The sequence below is a fragment of the Pimephales promelas genome, chromosome 12 (genome assembly GCF_988280905.1).
Source record: "Pimephales promelas chromosome 12, fPimPro1.hap1.1, whole genome shotgun sequence".
NCBI classification, from domain to species: Eukaryota; Metazoa; Chordata; class Actinopteri; order Cypriniformes; family Leuciscidae; genus Pimephales; species Pimephales promelas.
This window is the reverse complement of record NC_142780.1, coordinates 8,495,855-8,522,718: the sequence shown is the minus strand read 5'-3', so window position 1 is coordinate 8,522,718 and position 26,864 is coordinate 8,495,855. Positions and strand designations below refer to the sequence as shown.

Here is a 26,864-nt window from a genome sequence, read left to right as displayed (position 1 = left end):
TACTGGTTTCGAAATAGTAACGCGTTATATTACTCGTTACTGAAAAAAGGGGTCAAATTAGAATAACGCGTTACTTAGTAACGCGTTACCGGCATCACTGGTACATAAAGATCTGGTGGAAAGCAGCCTGTCCCGTCGATGGTATGCTTGCACGCTTTAACCTCGCGCACGAGCAAAACCGCTTAGTCTCAATTCCGCCATGCAATTAGCGAATCCACCATGGCGCGAGCACAACTGGCTTTTAAAGAGAATTGGAGACGAGACTTGGGTTGGTTTATTACATGTTATGCCCAAAACACACCCATTTCTCATTAAGAGAATATGGACAACCCTTTTAGGCCATGCACCTGTTGCGCCAACCATTTTTTCTGTCGTTAAATTAGCAAAAGTGGATTCGGACACACCCTAAATGCACTTGCGCCATGCACTTTAGACCCTGCGCTTAGTTCGTTAAAATAGGGCCCTGAGTTTGCCGGAAGGTCTGCCGCTTTTGCATAGTTTGTGCTTGCCATTTAATAATCATTTGAAATTAAGCAAACTGGCTTCTTGAGTAGTAATGACAAGATTTATCTTGAACCCTGTCATGGAAACTAGGATGTATTAACCTTAATTAAACAATTTAATGATCAATTAAAAAGGAATTTATACATGTATGTTATTAACCTCTACCCACATTAAACAAGTGGTTTGGAAAATAGATGTATGAATGATTCAGCTGCAGGCACCATTTTATGTCTATTCTATTCTGTAGCCCATAATGCTGACCCGTCACAGATTATCAAAGCTTGAAATATCTCATATGCTCCCAAAATCGAATCTGTGCACCCTCAATATTTATTTGGGGTTATTTGTGAGAGTACAAATAATTGTTGTGGTGCGACCTTTTTTCTAGAGATGCACCAGTCGACCGGCCACAAATCGGAAACTGGGTAATGCTTCAAACACAAGATCGACTACTGGAAGGTAGTTAGTTTAATTTTGGGTGATCACTATTCCAGACTTGAACACAAACGGCATTGCAATCGTTTCCACAAATCAATATCATTTGTGTGAAAATATTACAACGTTTTTTTAAACAGGAGGTTAATACAGGCCAGAGATGGGACAAGCTGAAGACGAACGCCAAGAGGAGAGCGCAGACGCTCAGCAGAGAAATTACCAGGATTACAGCAAGATCACAGTTAGTGATGCTCAAAATATAAGAAGAAAAAAATATATAAATATTGTTCTTGGGTGGGAATTTATATTTATGGATCTCTGAAGGAAACTGACCTCAGGATAGTTTCGATGGCATTTTCTTTTCCTCTTGCCTCATATAAACTGGTGTTTATAAGCACATCTGTTTTTTTACAGCGGTACCCAAAGAAATGATTCTTTTCCATAAGCGCCACCTGTTGTTAGAGAGTGAATTTACATTTTCATTTAGTCCGTCTGTTTTTGTTTAATGCAGGTGTGTCTTGTATAACATTTTCACAAAGCTTATGTTTATATCAGACCATTCTGTATAAGTTTTGAAATTATTCAATCTAATTTAAAGGGGTGGTTTACTGCTTTTTTTCTTTGCATGATTGTGTTTATGGTCTTATATTTCATAAATTTCACCTTTATTGTAAGCCGCGTTCTCCTCTGTCATTTGAAAGACCCGTTGACTTCCTGATTCTATGAAACCGTTCCCTCAGGCAATGGGCTCAGATTGGTTAGTTTGGGCCGGTGTGTTGTGATTGGCTAAACTGTTGCACACTTTGTCCGGATACTTAACGCCCATTACCTTTACGGGCGAAGTTGCATGTGTTCATGTCAAATGTAAATACTGTGTCAATGTAGTGTCAATACTGCAGTATCAGTATGAGCCAGAATCAGACCCAGAAAGCGGCGATGAAGAGAGTCAAGCAGAACCTCACCCAGGGAGCTACACTAACCTTTTCCACTGGTGGCACTTGTGCTACTAACTTTTACAGTTACTGGCGCAAAACATGATCTGGTCGCACAAATTATTTATAGTAAGCCGCTCTCTGGATAGTAATGAATAATAATGAAACTGTACTGCATTAGGGGTGGAACGGTACAGAAGTCACGGTTGGGTTCATACCTTGATTCAGACATTCAGACGGTTTGGTACGATTTCGGTACAATGGAGTGAAAAGCAAAACAAAAATGCAGAAGGCATTTTTTATAAATCTCTTAAGCCTCGTATTTTTAAGTTGTTTAAGTTTTATTAATAATGGCATACAGTAGAACCAGTTTATTTTTAGTGCACTGAGAATAGTTTTATATAATTAGTTTATTAATTAAATTAATAATTAGACAAAATGACCTTGATATATGTTTGGTAATTGTACTTGAATGAATGTAAAATTAATTTGCTATATTTCAGATCAATATATTTGTTTTCCTTAATTTTAATTAACCCTAACTTTATTCTCATCTGAATTATAAATAAACGATTTCCGTATAAATTAATTACCATTAAAACATATTTGATTTTCTTTTTTAATCAATGTAGAATCTTGGACGCGGGACTGTTGGCAAGCTTATAAATACTGTATATCTCTGGTTGTTGTTTCTGTTCCACAACATTTTGTATGTCATGTTTGGGGTGTGGGATGAAGAGAGGGATATTTTCAGTAATTATTTAATAAAACATTATTTAATTTATCTTCAGTGTGTAGTATTAGCCAATCAGGTGTCTTGACGCAAATCACACGATTACGATTCAGCCTACACAGCACAAATAATAAAAAAAAAAAAAAAAAAAACTAGTCTAAAAAACTGCTAGTCATCATATAACGCAGGGGTCGGGAACCTTTTTACCAAGAAGAGCCAAACAAACAAAACAAAATTGAGAAATTTTTCAAAAGAGCCAGAGCAAAGTTTACGCTCGTATATTAAACAAATTTGCAACAGTAATATATAATAACAACAGTAGTAATATACGACTTGCACTGGCGCTTACTTTCGCGAGGCACGTAATGTGCATGACAGAGAGGGAGAGAGCGAGACACTCGAGGTGACACTCTCTGCCATGCATGCACGCGCCGGGAAATGCATGTAATGCGTGCAGCATTGATTGACTATCTCGCTTTAGATTCCGGGAGATTTTAACTAATTTTCCGGCATCAGGGATACGCAGTCAATATGCGGGAGACTCCCAAAACTTCCGGGAGACTTGGGATGTCTGATATTTTGTTCACTGACATGCTGGTTTCTAGCACACTGGACGAGAAGCACATCGCCTCATAAAATTCAAAGACTTTATTCTCTAGGTAGGACTCCTAGACTAGGAGTGTGTACACCGGTGACCGGCGGCTCATTCTGTCCGCGGCGCCCAGCAACAGCTCAGGACCTTGTTCAAAATCCTGCCTCGCCACATAGCGCCATTTACATAGTTTTATATAAAACTTACTTTTATTTGTCTCAAACGGTCGTTAATGTACATACTGACTTCACCGTGTGCTGCAATTTATATTTACTTTTACATTCATTTTCAGAAATCAGCTTCTTAAAGGTTCTCTAAGCGATGTGGGGCCAAAACATTTTTTGTCACATACATCAAACGTCTCCTCACTATCGGCTAGCTGCCTGTCCCCTAAACACACTGTAAAAAAACGCGGTCTCTGTAGACACCACAGGCTCCGAAAACGGCTACAAAAACAATCATGTCTCACCCGGACCACGAAACCTAACAAACAGTGTTCCACCCAATCACTGGCAAGAAGTATTTGAGGGTGGGTCTGGGGGGTTAGTGCGCGTGCACATGAAGGGTGTGTGTGTGTGAAGGAGAGAAGCATCAGAGGGAAGTTTGAAAAATGGTCGAAACACGACCAAAGAGACGTCGTTCTGAAGAACAAATTAAAAAGAAGGAGGAGTCGGATAAAGAACGTGCGAAGTTCCAAATTTACCTCGGTTGCAAAGCTTTTGAACGATGGCGAGAACTCCGGCGGCAGAAGGGCTTCCAGTCCGACATTCAGGTTGCTCTGTTTTTGCTGGACAGGTCGGTAACGTTAAATTGTTTTTTTCTTCTAAATTGACGCTTATGTTCGCCAAACCCACACAAGGATATAATTTGCTAGAAATGCACGTTCACAATTATTTCAGGAAGCACGGAAGGGAGGGGGAGATGAGATGCGGAGGAGGGAGGGTCTAGCTAGCCTCCGATTTGTTTGAAAATATTCCGAACGTCAACACCCTGGATCGCTTAGAGAACCTTTAAATGAAAATTGCTGATAAATTGCTGAGGTAAAGTGTTCTGCACTTAGCAACAATTGTTATTTAATTGTACAGTTCAATTATAACATAGTACATTATCTTAATTCCATAATGTCCTTAAACATAACAATATTGCCGGCCATAAACGGAGAAAGTGCGCGTCCGGTTTGCGATACCCATGTCCTAGACGCGGAGCACGCTTCTCGTCCAGTGTGCGATACTTCTGTCCTAGACGCGGCGCGCGTCCGGTGTGCGACCCCCTTATGACGCCACACAAATTGAGAAACGGCCATCATAAACAAGTGATTTAGAAGTGTTGCATGGTGCATCTCAAATTATCTCTTAATATTTTACTTTTTGAGAGACTTTTTCAGTCAACATTTTAAAATTGGGAGAGCCAAATAAAATCCTGAAAAGAGCCATAGGTTCCCGACCCCTGATAACGTTATTCAATGTCAATATCAGCGCTAGCAATATAATTAGTTAGCTCATGGCAGAGTTTATCAGCCGAACTCCAGAGCGCAAATCTACCTTTGGTGTACCAATATCATCGTAAGGTAGAGACACGGTGTCTTGCTCCTCTCCGTCTTTTTCCTGCCGCCATGCAGGCCCAGATGATAGCCTATATGATTGTGATTAGCATGCCTATTATAAAGACACAAACATTTTACTATCATGTCCATTGATTTTGAATAATATGCGAGAGAGAGAGAGAGAGAGAGAGAGAGAGAGAGAGAGAGAGAGAGAGAGAGAGAGAGAGAGATAGAGATAGAGAGAGAGAGAGAGAGATAAACATCACAATCATTGATAAAGATGTATACCAAAATAAATCCAAAGTCTTCGCTTGCTTTATTGACTTTGAGAAGGCTTTCGATTCGATCTGGCATAAAGGACTCTTCCTAAAACTACTAGAAAATGGGATTGGAGGGAAAACATTTGATTTGATCAGCACCATGTATAAAAACAACACATGCTGTAAAAATAGGGAATAAACGAACAGAATTTTTCTCCCAACAAAGAGGAGTCAGACATGGTTGCCCATTGAGCCCCACTCTATTTAACATATATAAACAAACTAGCCAAAGCATTAAACAATTCCACTGCCCCCGGCCCAACCCTGACCCAATCAGAAGTTAAATGTCTCCTCTTTGCAGATGATTTAGTCCTTCTGTCTAAAACACAAGAGGGACTACAGCAGCTCCTCGACATCGTAGAGACATTCAGCCAAAGTGATGATCTTTCAAAACAGATCTAGGTGTAGGGAAAATAAATGCATCTTCAGAGCAGGAAAACAAGTCCTCCAGCACACCCACAACTATACATATCTGGGTCTATAACTGAGTTCAACAGGGAACTTTAATCTGGCTGTGAATGAGCTGAAGGCAAAGTCAATGAGAATCTTCCACATGATTCAAATTACAATTAGACATGAAATTCCAATTCAAACCTGGCTAAAAATCCTAAAATCAATAATTGAACCCATTACTCTGTATGGCAGTGAGATATGGGGGCCTCTAAAAACCCAAGATTTCTCAAAATGGGAAAAAGAAGAAATTGAAACTCTGCATACCCAAATTTGCAAAAACATCTTAAAAGTGAACAGAGCGACACCAAACAACTCTGAATTAGGACAATACCCCCTATTGATCAGCATCCAGAAAAGAGCTATAAATTTCGGTAACACTTTAAGGTAAGGGTACATGAATTATCATGAATTCATGTATAAATGAATGCATGAATTATGCATTCATTCATGTATTATTACTCATGAATCATCAGGAACTAACACAAGTTCAACGTTTTTCATTCATGACTTCATGAATGAACAACACCTTAATTAAAACATTAACTAAGATATGCACATCACCATGAATTATGATTTATTACGCATGATCATGATGTTTTCTTTGTTATTTGTCTAGGTCAGTGACCTAGTCACCACTTTAGTTAAGGGGCCACACACATGATGAAGTCATTAATAGATTAATGCTTAGTTAATGATGACTATTGGACAGACACCATAATAGACCAATCACAGCTCATAGCACACACATTCTGTAAATCAAATACAGAAGTCATCATTAACTAAGCATTATCTATCAATGACTTCATCATGTGTGTGGCCCCTTAACTAAAGTGGTGACTAGGTCCTTTGAAACACTGATGAACAATGTGCTATTGAAAGGTGGCATAACTGTGAACAAAGAAAACATCATGATCATGCGTAATAAATCATAATTCATGATGATGTGCTCATCTTAGTTAATGTTTTAATTAAGGTGTTGTTCATTCATGAAGTCATGAATGAAAAATGTTGAACTTGTGTTAGTTCCTGGTGATTCATGAGATATTAATGCATGAATGAATGCATAATTCATGCATTAACTTTTACATGAATTCATGATAATTTATGTACCCTTACCGTAAAGTGTTACCTAAAGTTCTACCAGTATCTAAAGCACAGTGAACTGAGCTCATACCAGGCTGAAGCCCTGCGGTGTCAGGAGCAGAACCGGCCCCGGAGCGCACTCTCATAGCTGATGCTCAAACTACAGCCCGACCCGCACAGCACTGTCTGCTGGCCAAACCAAATTATACAACTACAAAAACAAAATTACATTAACTATTGGAAAGATGCTACTAAATCACAAAAGAAGATGGAACTCTATTTAAACCTGAAAAGAGATTACAAACCAGCAGAATACCTGAGCTGTGTGAAAGAGTATAATGTGAGAAAGACCAGATACCAGATACAGGCTGAGTGACCACAGTCTGGCCGTGGAGAGAGGACGGCACTGGCAGAGATGGCAGCCGCGAGAGCAGAGACAGTGTTCACTGTGCTCTCAGAGAGAGGTGGAGACAGAAGAACACTTCCTCATTCACTGTGATCATTATCACAGCATTAGATCAGACTATTTCTCTAGATTCCAACAACTAGATCCAAATTTTATGGCATTGCCAAATTCAGAAAAAATAATTCATATTTTGGGAGAAAACTCTAGCTCAATCACAACAGCAGCAAACTATGTAACAGCCTGCCACAAACTACGAGAGTCAACCAGTGGACAAAACTAAAGTCAGAATGTTGGTTCAAAACTGTGTTTTTTTGTTTGTTTATTTTATGTTTGTTTGTTTTCTGATGTATACATGCGTTTCATGCATTAGAGAGAGAGAGAGATAGAGAGAGAGCAAGAGAGCAAGACAGCGCTTGTGTTGTGTGAAGACGTGAGTGCGCGCGCGGCCGGATCTCTCTCTCTCTCTCTCTCTCTCTCTCTCTCTCTCTCTCTCTCTCTCTCAAATTCAATTCAATTCAATTCAAAGGGGCTTTATTGGCATGAAAGTTTTTCAAACAATGTTGCCAAAGCATATACAACAAATACTCTATACACATATATATACATATACATACACACACACATATATATATATACACATACATGCACATATACATACATAAACACTTAACACAATATTTGGATATATCTGTGTGTGTGTGTGTGTGTGTGTGTGTGTGTGTGTGTGTGTGTCGATCACTCATTCACTGCCCCTCAGGTTGTGGCATGTTTGAATATATTGGGCAGCAAGATAAGTTTTGTCTCCTTCTCCCAGGAGAAAGTTTAACTTAGAAATGTCATCCAGGTCTATGAAATTTGGGATTATATAGTTAAATTTGTTAAAGTAAAGGTCCCTTGTGTCTTTGAACGCTTCACATTTTAGGAGAAAGTGCATCTCCGTCTCAACCTCACCTGTCAAACAGTGATCACATGTTCTGTTTTCTTTTGGTTGCCACAATTTTTTGTGTCTTCCTGTTTCAATTGCCAGTTTGTGATCACTGAGCCTGTACCTGGTTAGGATCTGTCTCTGCTTTCTATCTCTGACAGTAGAGAGATATTCTGCTAATTTATATTCTCTTTTTAGGGTCAGATAACATTCTAGTCTACTTTGGCTTTTAGTTTCTTCTTTCCAATGTTCCAGATAGGTTTCTTTGCATTGTGCTATGATTTGCTTGACTCTGATTGGTGTTTGGACGGCAGTGTTGTTCTGAGGCTGCTCAGACTGTCTCTGATGTGGGGCAGTTTGTCTTAGTACCAGTTGACATAGGGGACTCTTTTCTGGGCTCAGCTCCTGGGTTCGGAGGGCCTTGGAGTGAAGTGTGTTTTGGGGGCTGGATTTCAGGTGGTTAAAAAAGTTGAGTGTTCTCTTTTGGATGTTAATTATCAGGGGGTATCTGCCTAATTCTGCTCTGCATGCATTTGTTGGTGTGTTTCTGTGTACGTGTAGAATGTATCTGCAAAATTCTGCATGAAGAGATTCAGTTGGGTGTTTGTCCCAACGGGTATAGCTCTGATGACTGAGTGGACCCCATATTTCACTACCATATAGCGCAATGGGCTGGATGACACTGTCAAATATTTTAAGCCAGATTTTAATTGGAATTTGGAAGTTATAGAATTTTCTCTTAATTGCATGTATAGCTCTTCGAGCTTTTTCTTTTAGTTCATTCACTGCCATGTTGAAACTCCCTGATGCTGATATGGTTATACCAAGGTAGGTATAGCTCATGCTGTGTTCAATGACATCATTATTGATGGTGAATTGATGTTTGTTCTCCTGACATCTTGGGCGTTTTTGGAAGATCATGATATTAGTTTTCTTCATATTTACAGCCAGAGCCCAGTTCTGACAGTACTTTTCTACGATGTCTAGCTGTTGCTGTAATCCTTGTTTAGTAGGAGACAGTAGAACGAGATCGTCAGCATAAAACAGGGACTTCACCTCTCGATCTAGAAGGGTGAGGCCAGGAGCAGCACATTGATCTAACTCAACAGCAAGCTCATTGATGTATATATTAAATAATGTTGGACTTAAATTGCAACCCTGCCGAACACCTCTTCTTTGGGTGAAGAAATCAGTTTGTTTGTTGCCAATTTTAATAGCGCACATATTTTCTAAATACATAGATTTAACTAGATCATACATTTTGCCTCCTATACCACATTTTAGAAGTCTGTAAAAGAGACCTTCATGCCAAATAGAATCAAAAGCTTTTCTGAAATCAATGAAACAAGAGAATATTTTACCATTTTTAGTTTGGTGTACATGTTTATTAATTAATGTGTGTAAGGTATATATATGATCAGTGGTGCGGTGTTTTGGGAGGAAACCAATCTGTCTTTTACTTAAGATGGAGTGTTCCTCAATGAAATCTAGCATTCTTTTATTGAGAATGCTGCAGAATAATTTGCCTAGACAGCTGCTGACAGAGATGCCACGGTAGTTATTAGGGTCTGATTTGTCCCCACTCTTATGAATGGGGGAAATGAGCCCTTTGCACCAGATGTCAGGAAAACATCCTGACTGTAGAACAATATTGAACAGCTTTAACATTGCAGCCTGCATCTCTGGGGTGCTGCATTTCAGCATCTCGTTTTTAATGTTGTCTGGACCACAAGCTTTCCTCGGCTGGAGAGATTTTGTCTGTGTGATCAATTCTTCCCAAGTAATTGGAGAATCGAGGGGGTTTTGGTTGTCTTTAATTGTCTGTTCTAATATTTGGAGTTTTTCTTTTACAAAATTTTGTTCTGGTCTAATTTGTTTAATTGGTATGTATTTGTAAAGGTTTTCAAAATGTGTTTTCCAGATATCACCATTTTGAATGGGTAATGCTTGTTGTGGTTTTGTGTTGAACTTGTTCCACATATTCCAGAATTGATCTTGGTTAATGGCGTTTTCAATGTCTTCAAGTTTCCTGTGGGTATAATTTTGTTTTTTGTTCCTAATTGTATATTTGTATTTATTTAGAATGTCATTGTATCGAATGCGTAAGGCCGGGTTGTTTGGTTGGCGGTGTTTTTCATTTGCTATATTTCTAAGGTCTTTTCTGATGGTCTTGCATTCTTTATCAAACCATTTCTCAACATTTTGTCTTCTAATAGGCTTATGTTTCTGTTTTATGAGGTCAGCTCTGATGGCTGCCTTATGGAATATCGTGTTGATGTCATCAGTCGCCTTGTTTACACCGTTTTTGGTAGGGACATATTGAGTTTGGTCATATATGGAGATGTCATTCATCAGATCAGGTGATTTGAAGGCCATGATGAGTTTGTCTCCACTGTCTGTGGCCCATCTGTAGCCAGGATTTAACTCATACAGCTTACTGGGTTCTTTTGTTTTGGGATTTAATTTGATCTGGGAGTTTGATTGATCTGGGAGTTTAAAGAACAGATTTATTTGGTTGTGGTCTGAAAGTGGGGATTGTTGTCTGACAGTGAATGCACTGATAGTTGAGGGGTCCATGTCAGTGATTGCATAGTCTACTACACTAGATCCATGAGCTGAGGAGTAGGTGAATCTCCCTAAAGAGTCCCCTCTGAACCTACCATTAACTATGTACAGGCCTAAAGCCCGACAGAGATGCACTATCTCCCTGCCACTTTGATTAATTTCACAATCGAGGTTGTTCCGATGGGTGAGGGTTGGTGTGTTAAACAGGGGGGCCTGATCAAATACATGTTTGTGGTTCTGTGGGTCGATGACATCAGGTTCAATTCCTGTTCGTGCATTTAGATCACCAGTTAGAAGAACATTTCCCTGGGCCTGGAAGTAGGCGGTTTCTGAATGGAGAGTATCAAAAATATCTTCTTCAAAATAAGGAGAATCAACTGGGGGTATATATATTGCACATAGATAGAGATCTCTATCAGTAATGCCAAGGGTTTGATCAATTCTCAACCAAATATGGGATTTACCCTGTTTTACTGTTGAGATTTGACTGCATAGATCTTCTTTGTACCACACCAAGATCCCCCCCCGATGTTCTGCCCTTACGGATGTTTTTAAATTTTATAGAGGGCACCATGATTTCATTATATCCTGGGGGACAGTGAATGAGTGAATCATTTTTACACCATGTTTCTGTCAATATAATTAAGTCAACATCTTTTATATAGATTTAATGAATTCAGGGTCTTCACTCTTCAGCTCAAATGTCGAGGAGTGGAGACCCTGGATATTCCAACAGCTTATATGTAATGAGCGCATTAAAACAAACAAAATGAACCTATATAGTAGGACAAAAAAAAAAAAAAAAAAAAAAAAAAAAAACCTTCAATTATGTATCCATTTACAATATTAAATAAATATTTTAAAATTATAAATATTACCATTATACTAATTTCTAACATTGTTATTATTACAGTTACTAACTCAATAGATGTATATCAATGTTATATTACCCAAATGATAAAGTGTTTTGTGCATGTATATCTTAGCTGGGCAGAAGTCGGGTACACAGAGTTTCCAGCATCTTCCTGATGTCTCCCAGCTCAGAGGCAGCAGGGGGAGGGGGGTTTGGCAGGGGGGTTGTGGCAGGGGGCGGGGCTACAACTGAAGAATAACTCCGTTGCTGTGGGTGGGGAGGCAGGTCAGGGATAGGTGCTGTTGTGTAACTCTGCTGTCTATGTTGTAAAAGTGGACGGTGGGAAGGGGTTAAGGAGGGGGAAAGTAGCCTTCTCTGGTTGTGTTTCGCCATGGTTAGGTAATGGGCGGGTGGGGAGGGGGAGGTCCAGACTGAGTGGTTGTGCCTCCTGGCAGCAGGGGGGATGATCCTGGAGTGGTGGGGAGGAGGAGGTCTGGAAGGATCACTGAAGCGTGTAATTGAGGAGAGGGTAGAAGGACTGCGTCCTAGGGCCGTGTCTTTGAGAGTCTTCGCAAAGATCTTCACCTTCTCTTTGTGGAGATGGAGTCCATCATAGAGGTCCCAGATTGAAATGGTTGGGTGGAGACGGCCAGGTGTACATTGGGTAAAGTGGCACATCCTCTTCTGATCTCCATATTAATGTCATGGATGGCATGAGGGGGGATGTCTGTCCTAGGCAGCAGCGTGGAGATCACAATGCGGGTGTCAGGAAATTCCTTACTGGCCTGCTCTGCCATTTTCTTCACTGCCTCAGCAGTGCCTTTTCGGAGGCTGTGCAGATCATTTGTTCCTGTGTGGATCACCAGGCATTGAGGGCTCTTGAGGGTCTCCTTCTTTAACAGCTTCATTGCCTGACCTGTGGTGCTGCAGCGTTTAGAAAGCACTTTTTTACCTGGAAAAAGCTTGTTTGTGTCCAGGAATTTCCCATTTGAGTCAACCAATAGGACCACTTGTGGGGCTTGTTCTTCAGGCTGAGTGGAGGCAGGCTGTGATGGGCAGAGCTGGTTGTTGGCAGCTGGCAGTGTAGGTGTAGAAGGAGCTGTCAGGGTGTTGTTGGGCTGGCTGTGGAGCAGAGATGGTGGAACAGAGACAAAACAAGGCTGTGGGACACTGACAGGGAGAGTCTGTGTCTCTGTAGTTGTCAGGATTTCTGAGAGTTGTTCTGTCAGGTGTTGGATCTGCCTGGTGAAGCTCCTTTCTCTGTTCTCAGCATCTTCCTTTATTTTGGCCATTTGGGTATGAAGTATACTGTTCTCCTGCTTCAGTGCCTCTATACTTCCTCTTAGGCCAGATTCCAATGACTGGTTGTCTCTTTTGAGCTGTTGGAGCTCCTCTTGAATCTGCTGCACAGTGCTGTTTTGAGGCTCACACAGCCTGGTCAGGGTCAGCTCTTTAAATTCAGCAAAGTCCAGCTCCAATAGGGCCATATTCTCCTTTAGCCTGTTGGTAGAGGTGGCAGGCGTAGGAGGGGCAGAGATGGACAGGGTGGTGGGGTGTTCTGTCTCATCATCTTCACTGTCAGTGTGAACAGTCATCCTTTTGGTGTTCACCTCTGCTTTTAATAGAGTGAATGCATCTTCAAAGGACTCCAGGTTTTCTTCATTCCCTTGGACCATGACTTTTCCTTTGGTGTAGTAAGTGATGGTGAGAAGGGGGTCCTCCTTGTCCAGGTGTTCATCTTTGCAGATCTTTAATCTACCTCCTGAGCCGATTCCTTCACTGGATACATATGGGTAGTTGTTTGAAACAGTATCTTTCCAGATGTAGACGGAATCAGTGAAGAATATGAGGTTGTTTTTCTTTCTTCCATTCTTATGTTGGGCATAGTCAGTGAAGAGGATCTCTGGGTTTTCCCGTAGTGTTTTCTCCTTGTGTTTCTCCCTAGCTGCTGCACTTTTACATTTGACAGGGTATTCAACTTCTCTGCTGGGAGCTGTACTGTGCTTAAATGCCTTCTGACACGTTTCCATGGTGACCATTTGTTTACTCCAAACCGATGGCTATGCTATTTTGTTGTTTACAAGACTTCAAAACAGTTATTTCTTGTTCTTTCTTATTTTCTTCTTTGTTTTTGTTAAATATCTCTTCTGTTATCTCTTCTGTTATTCTTTAGCTCAGTTTATTTAGTTTCTTAGGCAGTCAGTAGCCCAGTCAGCTGATGACAACAAGCTGAAACAGTTGATAGCTCCCTAGTTTACTGTTTAGCTAGTTGTTTTGATTTAAAATTAAAGTCAAGATATTCACTTATATCTTCTGTTTTGCAGATTATAAAATGTACCTCTTCTTTAGAGTCATCTGTGGAGTGTATTTGAAGGTTTTTTTTCAGAAATGTCCCACTCTTTAGGTCCAAGTTGATGGAAATATTCAGGAGCTCATTTTGATGCAGCCTTTTCTCTGCATTCTGAAGTCTCTCTCTCTCTCTCTCTCTCTCTCTCTCTCTCTCTCTCTCTCTCTCTCTCTCTCTCTCTCTCTCTCTGCTTGTTTGCACCCTGTCAAACAACACTCACCGATCAAAAAAGGCTTTGTCGGGACAAAAAGCGGACAATCCGACAGGTTTTAGAAGATTAAATACAACCCGAAAGAAACTAAAAAAAACAGACCCATCAAAATAGTCAGTGATACATTTGCGACCCATTAAAAATTAGGGTTGCAATGGGATTTCAAAAGGTCGCATATGCGACCATTTTGGTCCAGTCTAGTTCCCTGTCACCGCACACGGCTCTTACAAAACATTTCTGAATGGTAATTTGCCTAATTTTTTTTAAAACTTAATACACCTTTGTATTACACAAATAGCATCAAACTAACTGGCTACTATATACACAAACAGCGTTGCCACTGGTTTACGCTCTTGATCAAATCGAAAAATAACGTCATAAAGTATATATACATGAAAAATACATTTATAAAATTAGTACATATACAAATTCAGGTCCAAAATGTTACACGAAATAGCATAACTAGTAGCCTAGTGGCTATAAAGCAAGCGCTGGCATTTGATAAAAACTTTACGTCTGAAATTATACATGCAAATACATTTAAAATGATTAAAGGGCACCTATTATGAAAAAATTCACTTTTACATGGTGTTTGAACATAAATGTGTGTTGGCAGTGTGTGAGCAAAACCACCCTAGAATGATAAAAATCCACCCAGTGTTTGTTTTTTCAATCTCAATAAATCATATGCACTGTCTCAGAACGAGCTGTTCTGAGATTCAGCTCTTTGTGACGTAGAAAGTGAGCAGGGGGTTTGATTGACAGCGTGGTTGTGGCCTAGACCCCACCCTCGGTGATCTGTGTACACACCATCCTTCATTGTTTCAACGACAGCCGGTAATGTCTCTTGTTAACATAAATGTTCTGTCGTGGGTTAAACCTGTTGTTGTGGCTTAAAAGTTAATCCTCAAGTGTGGGTCGTCGTCTACTGTTCGCGATCCACCGTCACCTCCAGTAACAGTAAGTGTATTTATGATTTTTGAGCAAATAGTCTTTTCAGTCGATGTCTATGGAAGCCAATTCAACAACAAAAGCGTCTAAAGTTGTTGTCGTCATAGGATGTCTGTGTAGGCTATATAATTTAAACCTTGTTTGTATAGTACCACACGTTTATAAATATATATATTTTTAAAGATATTGTATTAAAAACTGCATATATGTTCTTGTTCTGTAAGTTAGCCATCTCCTCACATTTGCCACAGAAGCACCTGTATGACAAGCTAAACATGACGCACAAGTCCCTCGCATAAATGTAATTTCGCTTGTACGTAGCAAACTTTATCGCAGAATGTGTATTAGTGTTTAACTAACCAGCATTAGTGTTTGTGTGTCTGTGTGTGTTCCACGTCCATAATTGCAAATGGGACGCGATTACAACTCAATTAGTACATAAATGTATCAAATAACCATACCGAGACGTACAGATCCATTTTCATTTGTGCTTATTTTGCAGGAGTCTCTTCGTACTATTTATATATTCCGATTCAAACGTACGCTGAATGACATTCAAAACAGCGGTTTCTCTCACTCTCTCAGTACCGACTGCCATAGGTATCAAGTGACACCCTCATCCAAAGGCTGGGTGGGGATATGCAGCTCATTTGCATTTAAGGTGGTATACACCTTATTTTAATCAGGGCCCAAAATGACATTTTTAAATGGTTATAATAAATTAACTGTACGGTTGGGTATCGAGAATCGAGTATCGATTGGAACCGAGACTAACTTTTAGTTTTTCCCGGAATCGTTCAAAAGTTAAAATTTCGATTCCTAGTTTCGATATTCACAGTCCGCCGAGCTTAAGAAGAAACCGCTGAACAACACCAACGAAGAAGCGTCTACCGGAAGTGTTGGCATAACCACGCGAGTCGAACATGAGTACCTTACGTTGGCGATCCAAAGTGTGGCTTCACTTTTCTAAAAATAAAGAAATCTCGGCAAAATGCAAATTTTGTGACAAAAGGAGTATTTTTACAGAAGGATTATTTCCTTCAGAAAGGCCGTTGGTTAGCAAGGTTAGCTAAACTTTTTTGACCCTGCCTCTTAAAAGAATCGAGAATCGTTAGGAACCGGAATCGGAATCAGAATCGTTCAAATTCAAACGATACCCAACCCTAATTAACTGTGGGGTATTTTGAGCTGAAACTTCACAAATACATTCTGGGGACACCTGAGACCAATATTACATCTTGTAAAAAGGTGCATAATATGTGCCCTTTAAGTCTTAGCCTACTTACAGGTTGTGTCCCATCAACTGCTACCTCCGGTTTTAAAGTTGAAACTGCTTCATGTTTTAGTAACAGTTTCTTGTTGAATCCGGCATTGAATTCGTGGAGATTCTGGAAGCTGTCTTTCGTAAAATGCGCAGCACAGAGAGCTAATAAAAGTATGATCGTCGTCATTTTCAGGAACTTAATCAAACATAAATTGTATACATTGTTGACAAAGAAACATCCGTTTGAAGCCCCAAACACAGAAGACCTGACAGCTGGGTGAACATAACACACACGACGAGCCGCAGAAATATGGCCATGCCCTTTTTTGCATATTCCGGAGGGAGGGTTGATGTACAGTAAATGTATGGGTTAGTGACGTCTAAAACCCAGCTGTAGTCCCAATCGAGTAATTTTTGTAGGTATTAAACTTCCTGATTTTTAAAAAATGATACCTCTGCTTAGTGCTTACATTGAACTTTCATACTGATCAGGCACCAACAGCAACATTACACACTGTTTAAAATAAAAAAAGTGAAATCGCAATCAACCACCCCTTTAAATCAAAGACAAGGTGTGTAGCATCTTTATTTGGATTGTGATTAAAATGCAGTGGTTGTCTCTAATTTCAAATGGCTACAGTTTTTTTAAAGGCAAGTTTGGACTGTTATAGAGCAAATTGACAACAAATAAATTTGCTTGAAGAAGAAGAAAAAATGGCAGCTGCTATCGGAATTGGGCAATTTGCATGTAAAAAAAAATCTGAATCATCCATGAAAAATTAGAGTAGATCTTGCGTTTCATTAAGGCCGAGGTCAGGGATCTTGGGCTTGAAAAGGTTGGTGACAATTGCTCTGCAATAACGAGTGTACAACTGATGTACATGCAATGGCTAGTGTAATGTGTGATTGAAGGAGTGCACTTAATACAACCATAAAGTATAATTGTTTCGATCGTGGAAAATGGCACATTATTATTTACAGAAGATTCTCAAGATTAAAAAAAAAAATGCCATAATCAAACATAAAGCTCCATAATCCATCACTTAATATCTAAAGATATTCCCTTAATGTAGTTATAACACATAACCACACTTGTTGCCAATTAAAAAAAAAAAAAAATTAAGGAAACACACACAAATCGTAGATAATGACATCATGACATCATTACTTACAGTGGATGCTCCCGATTCAAATGAGTCCAAAATCAACAAAATCATTTGCGTTGATCACAGGATATTCTTCACGGAAGAGCAACAATTTTAAAAATATCTTCCGGGTGTCAAGGGTTGAACAAAAAGGCTATAACTTTTGATTACTTCATGCTATTACCACAATATTTGATCCAGATGCAGCTTATAAATAGGGGATTTTGACCAAAAAAGATTTGTCCTCCTACCTTATTATTGCATGTCAACTAAGGAAGATATGTCAAATTTTCCTTGAGCACACTTAAAAATAAGTAAATAAATGATCAGCGGTCTTTCAGGATGAGAATGTCCAAATAGATTATTTTTTTTATCCAAACAAATTAAAAAGATTTCTATCAAACTATACCTACCTTTTGATTCTCCTTGCTATAGGCTAGTTTTGGAGTTATTATGAGTCTTTATTTTTGTCTATATCTCTAAAAATGCCTTCAGGGCTTTTAAGGTTACTAACTGCTACTAACTTGCATCTTCTTTTGATATTGACCTCTGCTGAAACATTCCATCTTTGTTTGTCAAATGCCTGTGAAATTTGTTCAGATATACAGTATATCAATGACTGATTGATCGACTGGGGCAGTCATGGCCTAATGGTTATTCTGAATTATAACTTGAAGGTTCAATTCTCAATACTGGCAGGAAATGATGGTACCCTTGAGCAAAGGCACCTAACCCACAATCAGGGTGCAGCAGCAAAAATGGCTGCCCACTGTTCCGGGTGTGTGCGTGTGTGTGTGTGTGTGTGTGAGTCCATGGTTTGTGCTGTGTTACTGCTCCTAATGTGTATGCACTAACTTGGATGGGTTAAAATCTAGAGAACAAATTTTGAGTATGGGTTACCATACTTGCCTTCACGTCATGTCACTTTAATTTCAGAATATGTTTGAACAAGTCATTTTTGCCACTGTCAAACTTATGTTGATTGTGATGTTTGTGTTTTTTTTTTTTGTTGTTGTTTTTTTTCCAGGAAAGCTCAGGAGCAGAATAAGAAGGTGGTTTTAGCGGGATGCGTGCCACAGGCCCAGCCCAGGATGGACTACCTGAAAGACCTGAGCATCATCGGGGTAAATGCGCAAGCTCATGCTGGAGATCATTCCTCCCTTTAATCTGATGCATTAGTGTTGAAGCTCAATTCATTATTCCAATGGTCATTTCTTTCTGTCCTCCTATTCTGTGTGTTGAAGTGGTGAATGAATGGTGCAATGGTGTGATATTCAGGAATTGACCGTGTTTTTTGCTCAAGGTTTCAGCCCATATTTGCATTAGTTAAAGCTGGAATCAGTCAACACGTGTGGGCGATGATTGTTTGCTCTTGACTGCACCCTTCTTACCGGTGGAAAAATCACCTTATGCAAATGAGCAGCCGTTTTGCATGTTATGCCTGGGCCGTTTAGTGTCTCAGGATGTGAGCAGGATGTATGTGTGGAGAACTAATCAATGCGTTATTTTCTAGAGAATAGAGCTCTCAAGCTTTTGGCCGTTAACTCACCAGCTGTTAGAGCTAAGCCACTGGCTTACCAGTGTGTTTATTGAAGCAGGTGTGTTTATTAAATTAAATTTATTATTTATGGTGTGTTGTTTGACATAGCATGTGGGATTACCACTAGATTCATGTTTATGAAGGAGACGATTCATAATAAATGGCCTGAGCTTAACTGGTCATATTTTAATAAAACATGGATATGCAAATAAACAAACCTTTATTTATTTATGTATTTATTTATTTTATGGTTTAAAGACAGAGTTGAGAAACTGGATTTAAAATGTGCGAAAGTCTGGTGAGATGCTTTTCGTCCTGATGAGAGATTTATTGACCTGTGCAGCAGTCGGCGGACGATGAGCTTTCGGTCTGCTGCCACTCTCCTCTGCTGTTAAACGTGAGCTCTCTGTAATTCACATGTTAAGCTGAGCTGGTCGCACTGGTTACTAGCCACAGCTGGGATGATGAGGCTCAGATTGCTGTCCCACAGAGATACTTTTCCAAACAGCATTGACCCCGTCTGTTGCTTCACCGGATCTGTTTATATCTGATGAATATGTTGAATGGCTCCAGGGGCTTCAGTCTATCTCTCAGGGAAAACTAGAGAAGATGACAAAGCAACCACCTATAGAAGATGACAAAGCAACCACCTACAAAGTCTTTGAGAACTGTTTTACTTGAGAAAGCTTTTTATATTGTTTTTGATGCACCAATTCAATTAAGTTATAGACACATTTTTAGACAGTTACTTTTTTTTTTTTCCAAACAAAGCCAAAGCAGAACCGCTGCAATGCAATCATGGGCTTTTTTTCTGAATGTTTTTGAACAAATCAGTTGTTATTTATTTAATTTTTTAATTTGATTGTTGTTCAATTTAACAATAATTAAACACCATTATTTCTTATATTTATTCATGAAATAGTAATAGTAATAATAAAAAATGTCTTTAATAATGTCATTAAAAAAAAATGCATCTACTGCAAAGGCAGTGTAGCACATGGATGGTTTAGAGAGTATAGTTGAGTAATTACAAGCATTGGACGAGAAACAAATACTATACTAATGGGAGTGAGTGTTGACAATGCCAATGAGAGTGTCAAGTCACCTTTATTTATATAGCGCTTTTTTACAATACAGATTGTATCAAAGCAGCTTCACAGTGATAACATGAAAATAATACAACACAGATCAATAATATTGTTGAATATTGAATATTGGAAATGTCCCCAACTAAGCAAGCCAAAAGCCAAGGCAACAGTGGCAAGGAACCAAAACTCCATCAGGTGACAAAATGGATGGGTTGGGATGAGTCCAGGCGCAGGTCCACCATAGCGGGTCCCTTGGGATAAACAGAGAGACTAATATTAGCGTAGACGCCATCCTTCTTATGATGTACCAAGCACATCAGGATTTACGGGATGTGTTGCCGGTTCCCGGCTGATCTAAACTATGCAGCCTAACTTTGAATTAAGTAAGTCTTTAGTGTGTTATGTGTATGCTAGGCCAAAGTGATGTGTTTTTAGTCTAGTTTTGAACTGACAGAGTGTGTCTGCTTACCGGACAATGTTAGGAAGATTGTTCCAGAGTTTTGGTGCTAAAAAGGAAAAGGATCTACAGCCTGCAGTCGATTTTGATATTCTAGGTATTATCAACTGGCGGGAATTTCGAGATCACAATATACGTGAAGGACTATAATGCGTTAAGAGCTCGCTCAAGTACTGGGAGCTAAACCATTTTCTGCTGTGTAAGTAATCAGCAATATTTTAAAAATTATACGATGTTAAATAGGCAGTACGATTGGGCCGATGGACGATATCGGCTAAACATCGTGATGCCCCCCCCCCCCCCCCGTTTCCATGGTGACACGTCATGCTTGGCACGTGATTCACCACAGCCAAAATAGCACTGCATGACAAATTTAGCGCTTTTATTTCTAAATATAAACAAACTTGCTTAACATGTCATGAACTATCTTCTATTCCGATTCTCAAATATGTGTAAGTGAGTTTTTGTCATGTAAAACTTGATCTGTAAAGTGAGATGGGTGCCATGTTTGGGCCGCAGTTCAGAGATTTCTGTCTGTTGGATTTATTACAGCTCGTGAATTCATTAGTTTCTCCCGAACTGGGATACAAAAATAGATTTGACTTTATAGTTTACACCGTTTCTCTCTGATATGAATAAAAACTGTCGTCAAATATATTTGAATGAGGGATGTAGAGGACGGCGCGCTGCGCGAGGACGGTGGCGTGAGTGATGATAATGAAAGACACCTGTGAGGCGCGCGCAGGTCTCGCGAGGAGCGAAAGCATAATGAGACGGCAGATCGAGAGAGAAACAGGCTGATTTTATGATGTTTTGTTTCTGTTGTGTGTAACGTTACAGCAGTTGTCAATGAGGGGCTGCTGGCTTATACTTTTGTTTTGTATTTGCTCATTTTACTATTAAAATGTTTAAATGTTCGCCGGTTCATGCCTCCTTCTTCCCACAACAACAAACCCCTTTCACGTTACATTGGCAAACTCATTAGTGAATTACTCCTCGTTTGTATTTATTTTTGTATGATGAATTAGGCCTACTGTATAATACCTGGATGTTCTGTCAGGCGAAACTATCACAACACAAACGTCCGTGTGCTTATAGTTTACACTGTGTCACTCTGGTATGAATAAAACTGTCGTCAAATATATTTGAATGGGCTGTTATTGCTGATTCCATAGACGCCATTGTGTATTTTACAAACCATAAATGTATTGTTTTACTATAAATTATATAATGTCTGAAACGTAAAAAAAATATAATGTGGTTAAAAACACTGAACAGTTGTGATATAGCCTGTGATATAGGCTAGGCTGTAACAAGCGCTGAGCGCGTCCGTCTTTGGCTCAGTTCCAGCCATAGCGCGATAGTACGCAGTTTGAATCTGGCAGCTATCACGTCACTGTACATTCGCTCTTTGCTGAGCTGCTGCAGAGCGTGCCGAAATCGAAATCGCAGATGAGATAGAGGAAAATATCTATTGCAAATGAGCATATGAGAATGATACCCGCCGATGTCATCGTCCATCGCGATGTTTCACTGTAGACATCGTCCGATGCCAAATTTTTAGACATCGCCCAACCCTAATAGGCAGCCAATTACCTGTACGGTTGACAGAACCGGACTAATGTACTTCCTGGTTCTGGTAAGAACTCGAGCTCCTGCGTTTTGAACTAGCTGAAGTTTGTTTATTAAGCGTGCAGGGCAACTACCCAGTATAGCATTACAATAATCTAGCCTTGATGTCATGAACACATTAACTAATTGTTCCGCATTTGTCAATGAGAGCATATGGTGTAATTTAGATATATTTTTAAGATGGAAAAATGTGGTTTTACAGATACTAGACACATGACTTTCAAATGAAGATTGGAATCAAAGAGCACACCCAGGTTTCAATATTCTAGGCTGTTACGTGTGGAAGTTTTTGTCCAATCATTAGAATCTCAGTTTTTTTTTCAGAATTTAGTCGTAGGAAATTACTAGTCATCCAATTTTTTATATCATGCATTCCTGTAAGTTTCGTTAGGTTTTGAAGAAATATTTACAGCTGAGTATCATCAGCATAACAGTGAAAGCTAATTCCATGTTTCCTAATTATATCTCCTAATGGCAGCATGTACAGAGTGGATAGCAGCGGTCCTAGTTCTGAGCCTTGTGGTACGCCATACTGAACTTGTGATCGATAAGACATCTCTTCATTTACTGCTTTGACTTTAACTTTGACAAACTGATAACGGTCAGATTTAAGTAAGTATGATTTAAACTATGCTAATGCATTTCCACAAATGCCAACATAGTTTTCTAGTCTATTTAAAAGATTGTTGTGGTCAATTGTGTCAAATGCGCTTCTAAGATCGAGTAACACTAATAGAGAGATACAACCACGATCGGATGATAAGAGCAGATCATTTGTGACTCTAATGAGAGCTGTCTCGGTACTATGATGTGGTCTAAATCCTGATTGAAAGTCCTCGCAGATATCATTTCTTTCAAGAAAGGAACACAGTTGTGAGGATACTGCTTTTTCCAGTATCTTTGACAGAAAAGGCAGGTTCAAGATTGACCTGTCATTAACTAATTCTGTAGGATCAAGTTGCATTTTTTTAACAAGCGGATTTATCATAGCTAGCTTAAAGGTTTTTGGTACGCATCCCAGCGACAAAGACGAATTAATGATATTAAGAAGAGGATCTATGACCTCTAGAAGCATTTCTTTCAGTAGTTTAGTCGGTTTAGGGTCTAGCATACAAGTTGTTGAATTAGATGAATTAACGAGTTTGCAAAATTCTTTCTCTCCTATAGCAGCAAATGAGACAAATCTTTCCTCAGGGAGACAACAATGCACCCCCTGATGCGATACTGTAGTAGACAGTTGGATAGTTATAATTTTGTCCCTGATATTATCAATCTTATAAGTGAAGAAATTCATTCAGAAAGTCATTACTGCTGTGTTGCTTGGACACTTCTGGGCTTGAAGCTTTCTTTTTCATTAGTTTAGCCACTGTTTCAAATAGATGCATATGATTGTTTATTTTCTTCTAATAGGTTTGAAAAATAAGCAGACCTAGCCGTTTTTAAGGCCTCTCTGTATGCAATCGAGCTCTCCTTCCATGAAATCCGGAATACCTCTAGTTTAGTTTTCTTCCAGCTACGCCCCATTTTTCTGGTTGCTCTCTTAAGGGCCCGAGTGTGCTCGTTGTACCACAGCGTTGGACTATTTTCTTTAATCTTCTTTAAGCACAATGGAGCAACTGCGTCTAAAGTGCTGGAAAAGAGAGAGTTAAAAGTTTCTTTCACAATATCGAGTTCTTCTATGCTATCCGGGATGCTGAGATGATGAAACTGATTAGGAAGATTATTGATGAAGCAATCTAGTGGCAGAGGTTATAGGTCTAACATATTTATAACACGGAGTTGGCTTTGCTGCTTTGGCTAAGTGAAGTTTACATGAGACTAGATAGTGATCTGAGATGTCATCGCTCTGCTGCAGAATTTCAACGGTATCAACATCTATTCCATGTGATAATATTAGATCTAGAGTATGATTACGACAATGAGTGGGTCCTGACACGTGTTGTCTAACTCCAATTGAATTTATAATGTCTGTAAATGCCAATCCCAATGCATCTTTTTCATTATCTACATGTATATTAAAGTCACCAACTAATAGTGCTTTATCTGCAGCCAGGACTAACTCTGATAGAAAGTCCGCAAATTCTTTGATACAATCTTTATGGTGCCCTGGTGGCCTAGTAGCCAGCAGAATTCTCAAATGTGATTTATCATTTACACTATTTATTTTTACACTAAGCACCAATACTTCAAAAGAAGTATATTTAAAACTAGATTTCTTAGTGGTTTTAAGGATATTACTATAAATTACTGCAACACCTCCCCCTTTGCCTTTCAGACGAGGTTCATGTTTATAACTGTAATCTTGCGGGGTGGACTCATTTAAAGTTATGTAATCGTTTGTTTTTGGCCAGGTTTCTGTCAAACATAGCACATCTAGATTATAATCTGAAATCATATCATTAACTATGAGCAATTTTGAAGTAAGGGATCTAATATTCAGCAACCCAAGCTTTATCATTTGCTCATCTGTATTATATCTGTTTTTTATTTGTTGAATATTAATTACATTTTTAATCTGACGTTTTTGGGTTTTGGTTTTGAAGTTTATTCAATTAGCTTCATTCGAGGGCCGCATTATTAAATCGAAAAGTTGAGTTGGGCTGGTGGGTTTAGCTTATTTATTGACACAACAGTATCAATAAGTAAGCTATAATAATAATAATAAAAAAAAGGTTTTCCATTTACTAGGAAATGTGGTACCCAACAGTATGCAGACCATAATAAATAACCTTTTTACAGCTATATACAAATATATTGAATTATACAATATCATAGCTATTGGTAAGAATTATTTTATTAATAATTATTATAGGCTTAAATTAAAATATCCTGACAGTGAGACTTGTGGCTCACTACCACTGTATAAAAAAATGCATAAACAAGTAAGCAATTATACACACAATGAATTATATCTACCTCTACCCCCCTAATAAATCTAATGCAAAATAAATGACTAACATAGTATTCAATATAAATATTCCACATTTCTGCCCAAACCATGGTAAATTATTACATTCATGGTAAATGTTTGTAAGGGTGGTGATTATGGCATTTAGCCTATAGTATTCTAACTTTGTTCATGTTTCTGCTTTTACCTCATCAGTAGTGTTGGGAATGTTAAGGCTGTTTCGTCTGATTTAAAACTAGTTAAAATCATTGAGTGATTTGTGGTTTGTAACAGAGAGGAGTGTCCGATTGAAACGCTTCTCAATGGATGTCGCAACGCTGTTAAATAATAGTGTCCGGGACCGGGAGTAAACGCAACTCCTTTTAAGCTTGCGTTCCACTGGACCGTGCTGCCGGTAAACTAGTGAAACAAAGTAAACTAGTGAAACAACAGAAACTACTGCTATTTTGTTCTCTATTTGTTCTTATTGACCGAGAAACCGCTTCAGATGATTCAGTGACAGAACGGTCCGAACAGATCCGAATCGTTTCCGAGTGTTATGCATGCACGTTTGGCCAATTCATGAAAAGCAAATAGGAATCGAACCAATGAATGACTAATACCGCTGGTTCAGTCGACAGAAATACGGGACACACATAATAACTGCTGAAATATTCGGACTGAAAACGTTTCTCTCAGGTCAGTCGGAGCGCTCATGGTACACACAGTGCGTATAGTCATCCAGCTGCGCGGCCACGCGCATATCAAACCAAATTTAGCCGCACCACCAGAAAATAGGAGTGGGAGGTTGGAGTGCCGCAAGGAGATGATTGGCGGGCCGCACTTGGCCCACAGGCCGCCAATTGACTATGTGCACGAGAAAAATGCTAACTTCCGCCTTGAGGGCGGATGTTGGGTACTTCGGTTCCGGTTGCCGTTGTTTACATCCTACATCAGTGGACCGGCTATCTAAAGCTTAGCTATCTAAATATATTTGTCTAAAACTATGTTCGTTTGTTCATTGTCAAGTCAACCAACACAGTTTTCACTCATATTTGGGTGGAGCCAGGCGCTGCTGCATTGTGAAAAGTAAACGATATTTCACATTTTATCACCGCACCCAAGCAGTCGCTTCACAGAGTGGAGCGTTGCGTATCCATGACAACTAGAAGGAAGTTTTTAGGCTACTAATTATTTATTATATTATACCCTTTAACCAGGAGAAGCCACTGGGTTTAGAACCTATTTTGAAAGGGAGACCTGTTTAGAAATATGTGTGAACAGCCTAATATGTGTTAAACAGCCTAACTTGATAACGAACGAACCAACGTCGGATACCTTTACTCCCTGTATGACATGTATAGTGGTTGTCAACACTGATCTATATGACGATAGTGGTTGTCAACAACATAGCCTCTGAACATCATAAACAAAACAATGGCCAACACAAACTGTTCTGGAAAATGCACTTTCTAAACGCATGATTTCGCATTTTATAATGTATAGAGAGATATAACAGTTACCAAATCGCATAGCTTGAGCACGTAGCATGGCAACATTAATGTCCGAGTGATTCCACGTGTACCGCGTATGTACACCCCGTCAAATGTCCGAGCGAAACAAAACAAAATGTAGATCTACATCTGGGGAGCGATATTTATTTTTTCCTAGGATGGTAGGAGTGACTGGTAGGTTGGGGTTGAGGTAGGTCATATGCCATATATATATATATATATACACTGTGTGTATATATATGAAGAGTTCAGATGCAAAAGCCTCTAAATGCCATTTGAAATTTTCTTCTTTAATGATGATTTTTATCAAACTTGTATATTTAAGTTCAGTAATTTCACTTAAATAACAATTAATAGGTAATTATCATTGCCATTTAAGTGAAATTACTGAACTTAAATATACAAGTTTGATAAAAATCGCCATTAAAGAAGAAAATTTCAAATGGCATTTAGAGGCTTTTGCATCTGAACTCTTCATATATAT

General features: G+C 39.1%; 1 protein-coding gene across 3 annotated transcripts in view; it reads left to right on the top strand.

Moving 5' to 3' along the window:
* The window catches only part of cdkal1 (CDKAL1 threonylcarbamoyladenosine tRNA methylthiotransferase), a 541,736-nt gene that overhangs the window by 126,673 nt on the left and 388,199 nt on the right, over positions 1 to 26,864 (top strand). For all 3 annotated transcript variants that reach the window (XM_089117457.1, XM_089117458.1, XM_089117459.1), the window contains one exon: positions 18,290 to 18,386. In XM_089117457.1, coding sequence (XP_088973583.1) covers positions 18,290 to 18,386 — 97 coding nt within the window. The remainder of the gene's footprint in view (positions 1 to 18,289; positions 18,387 to 26,864) is intronic.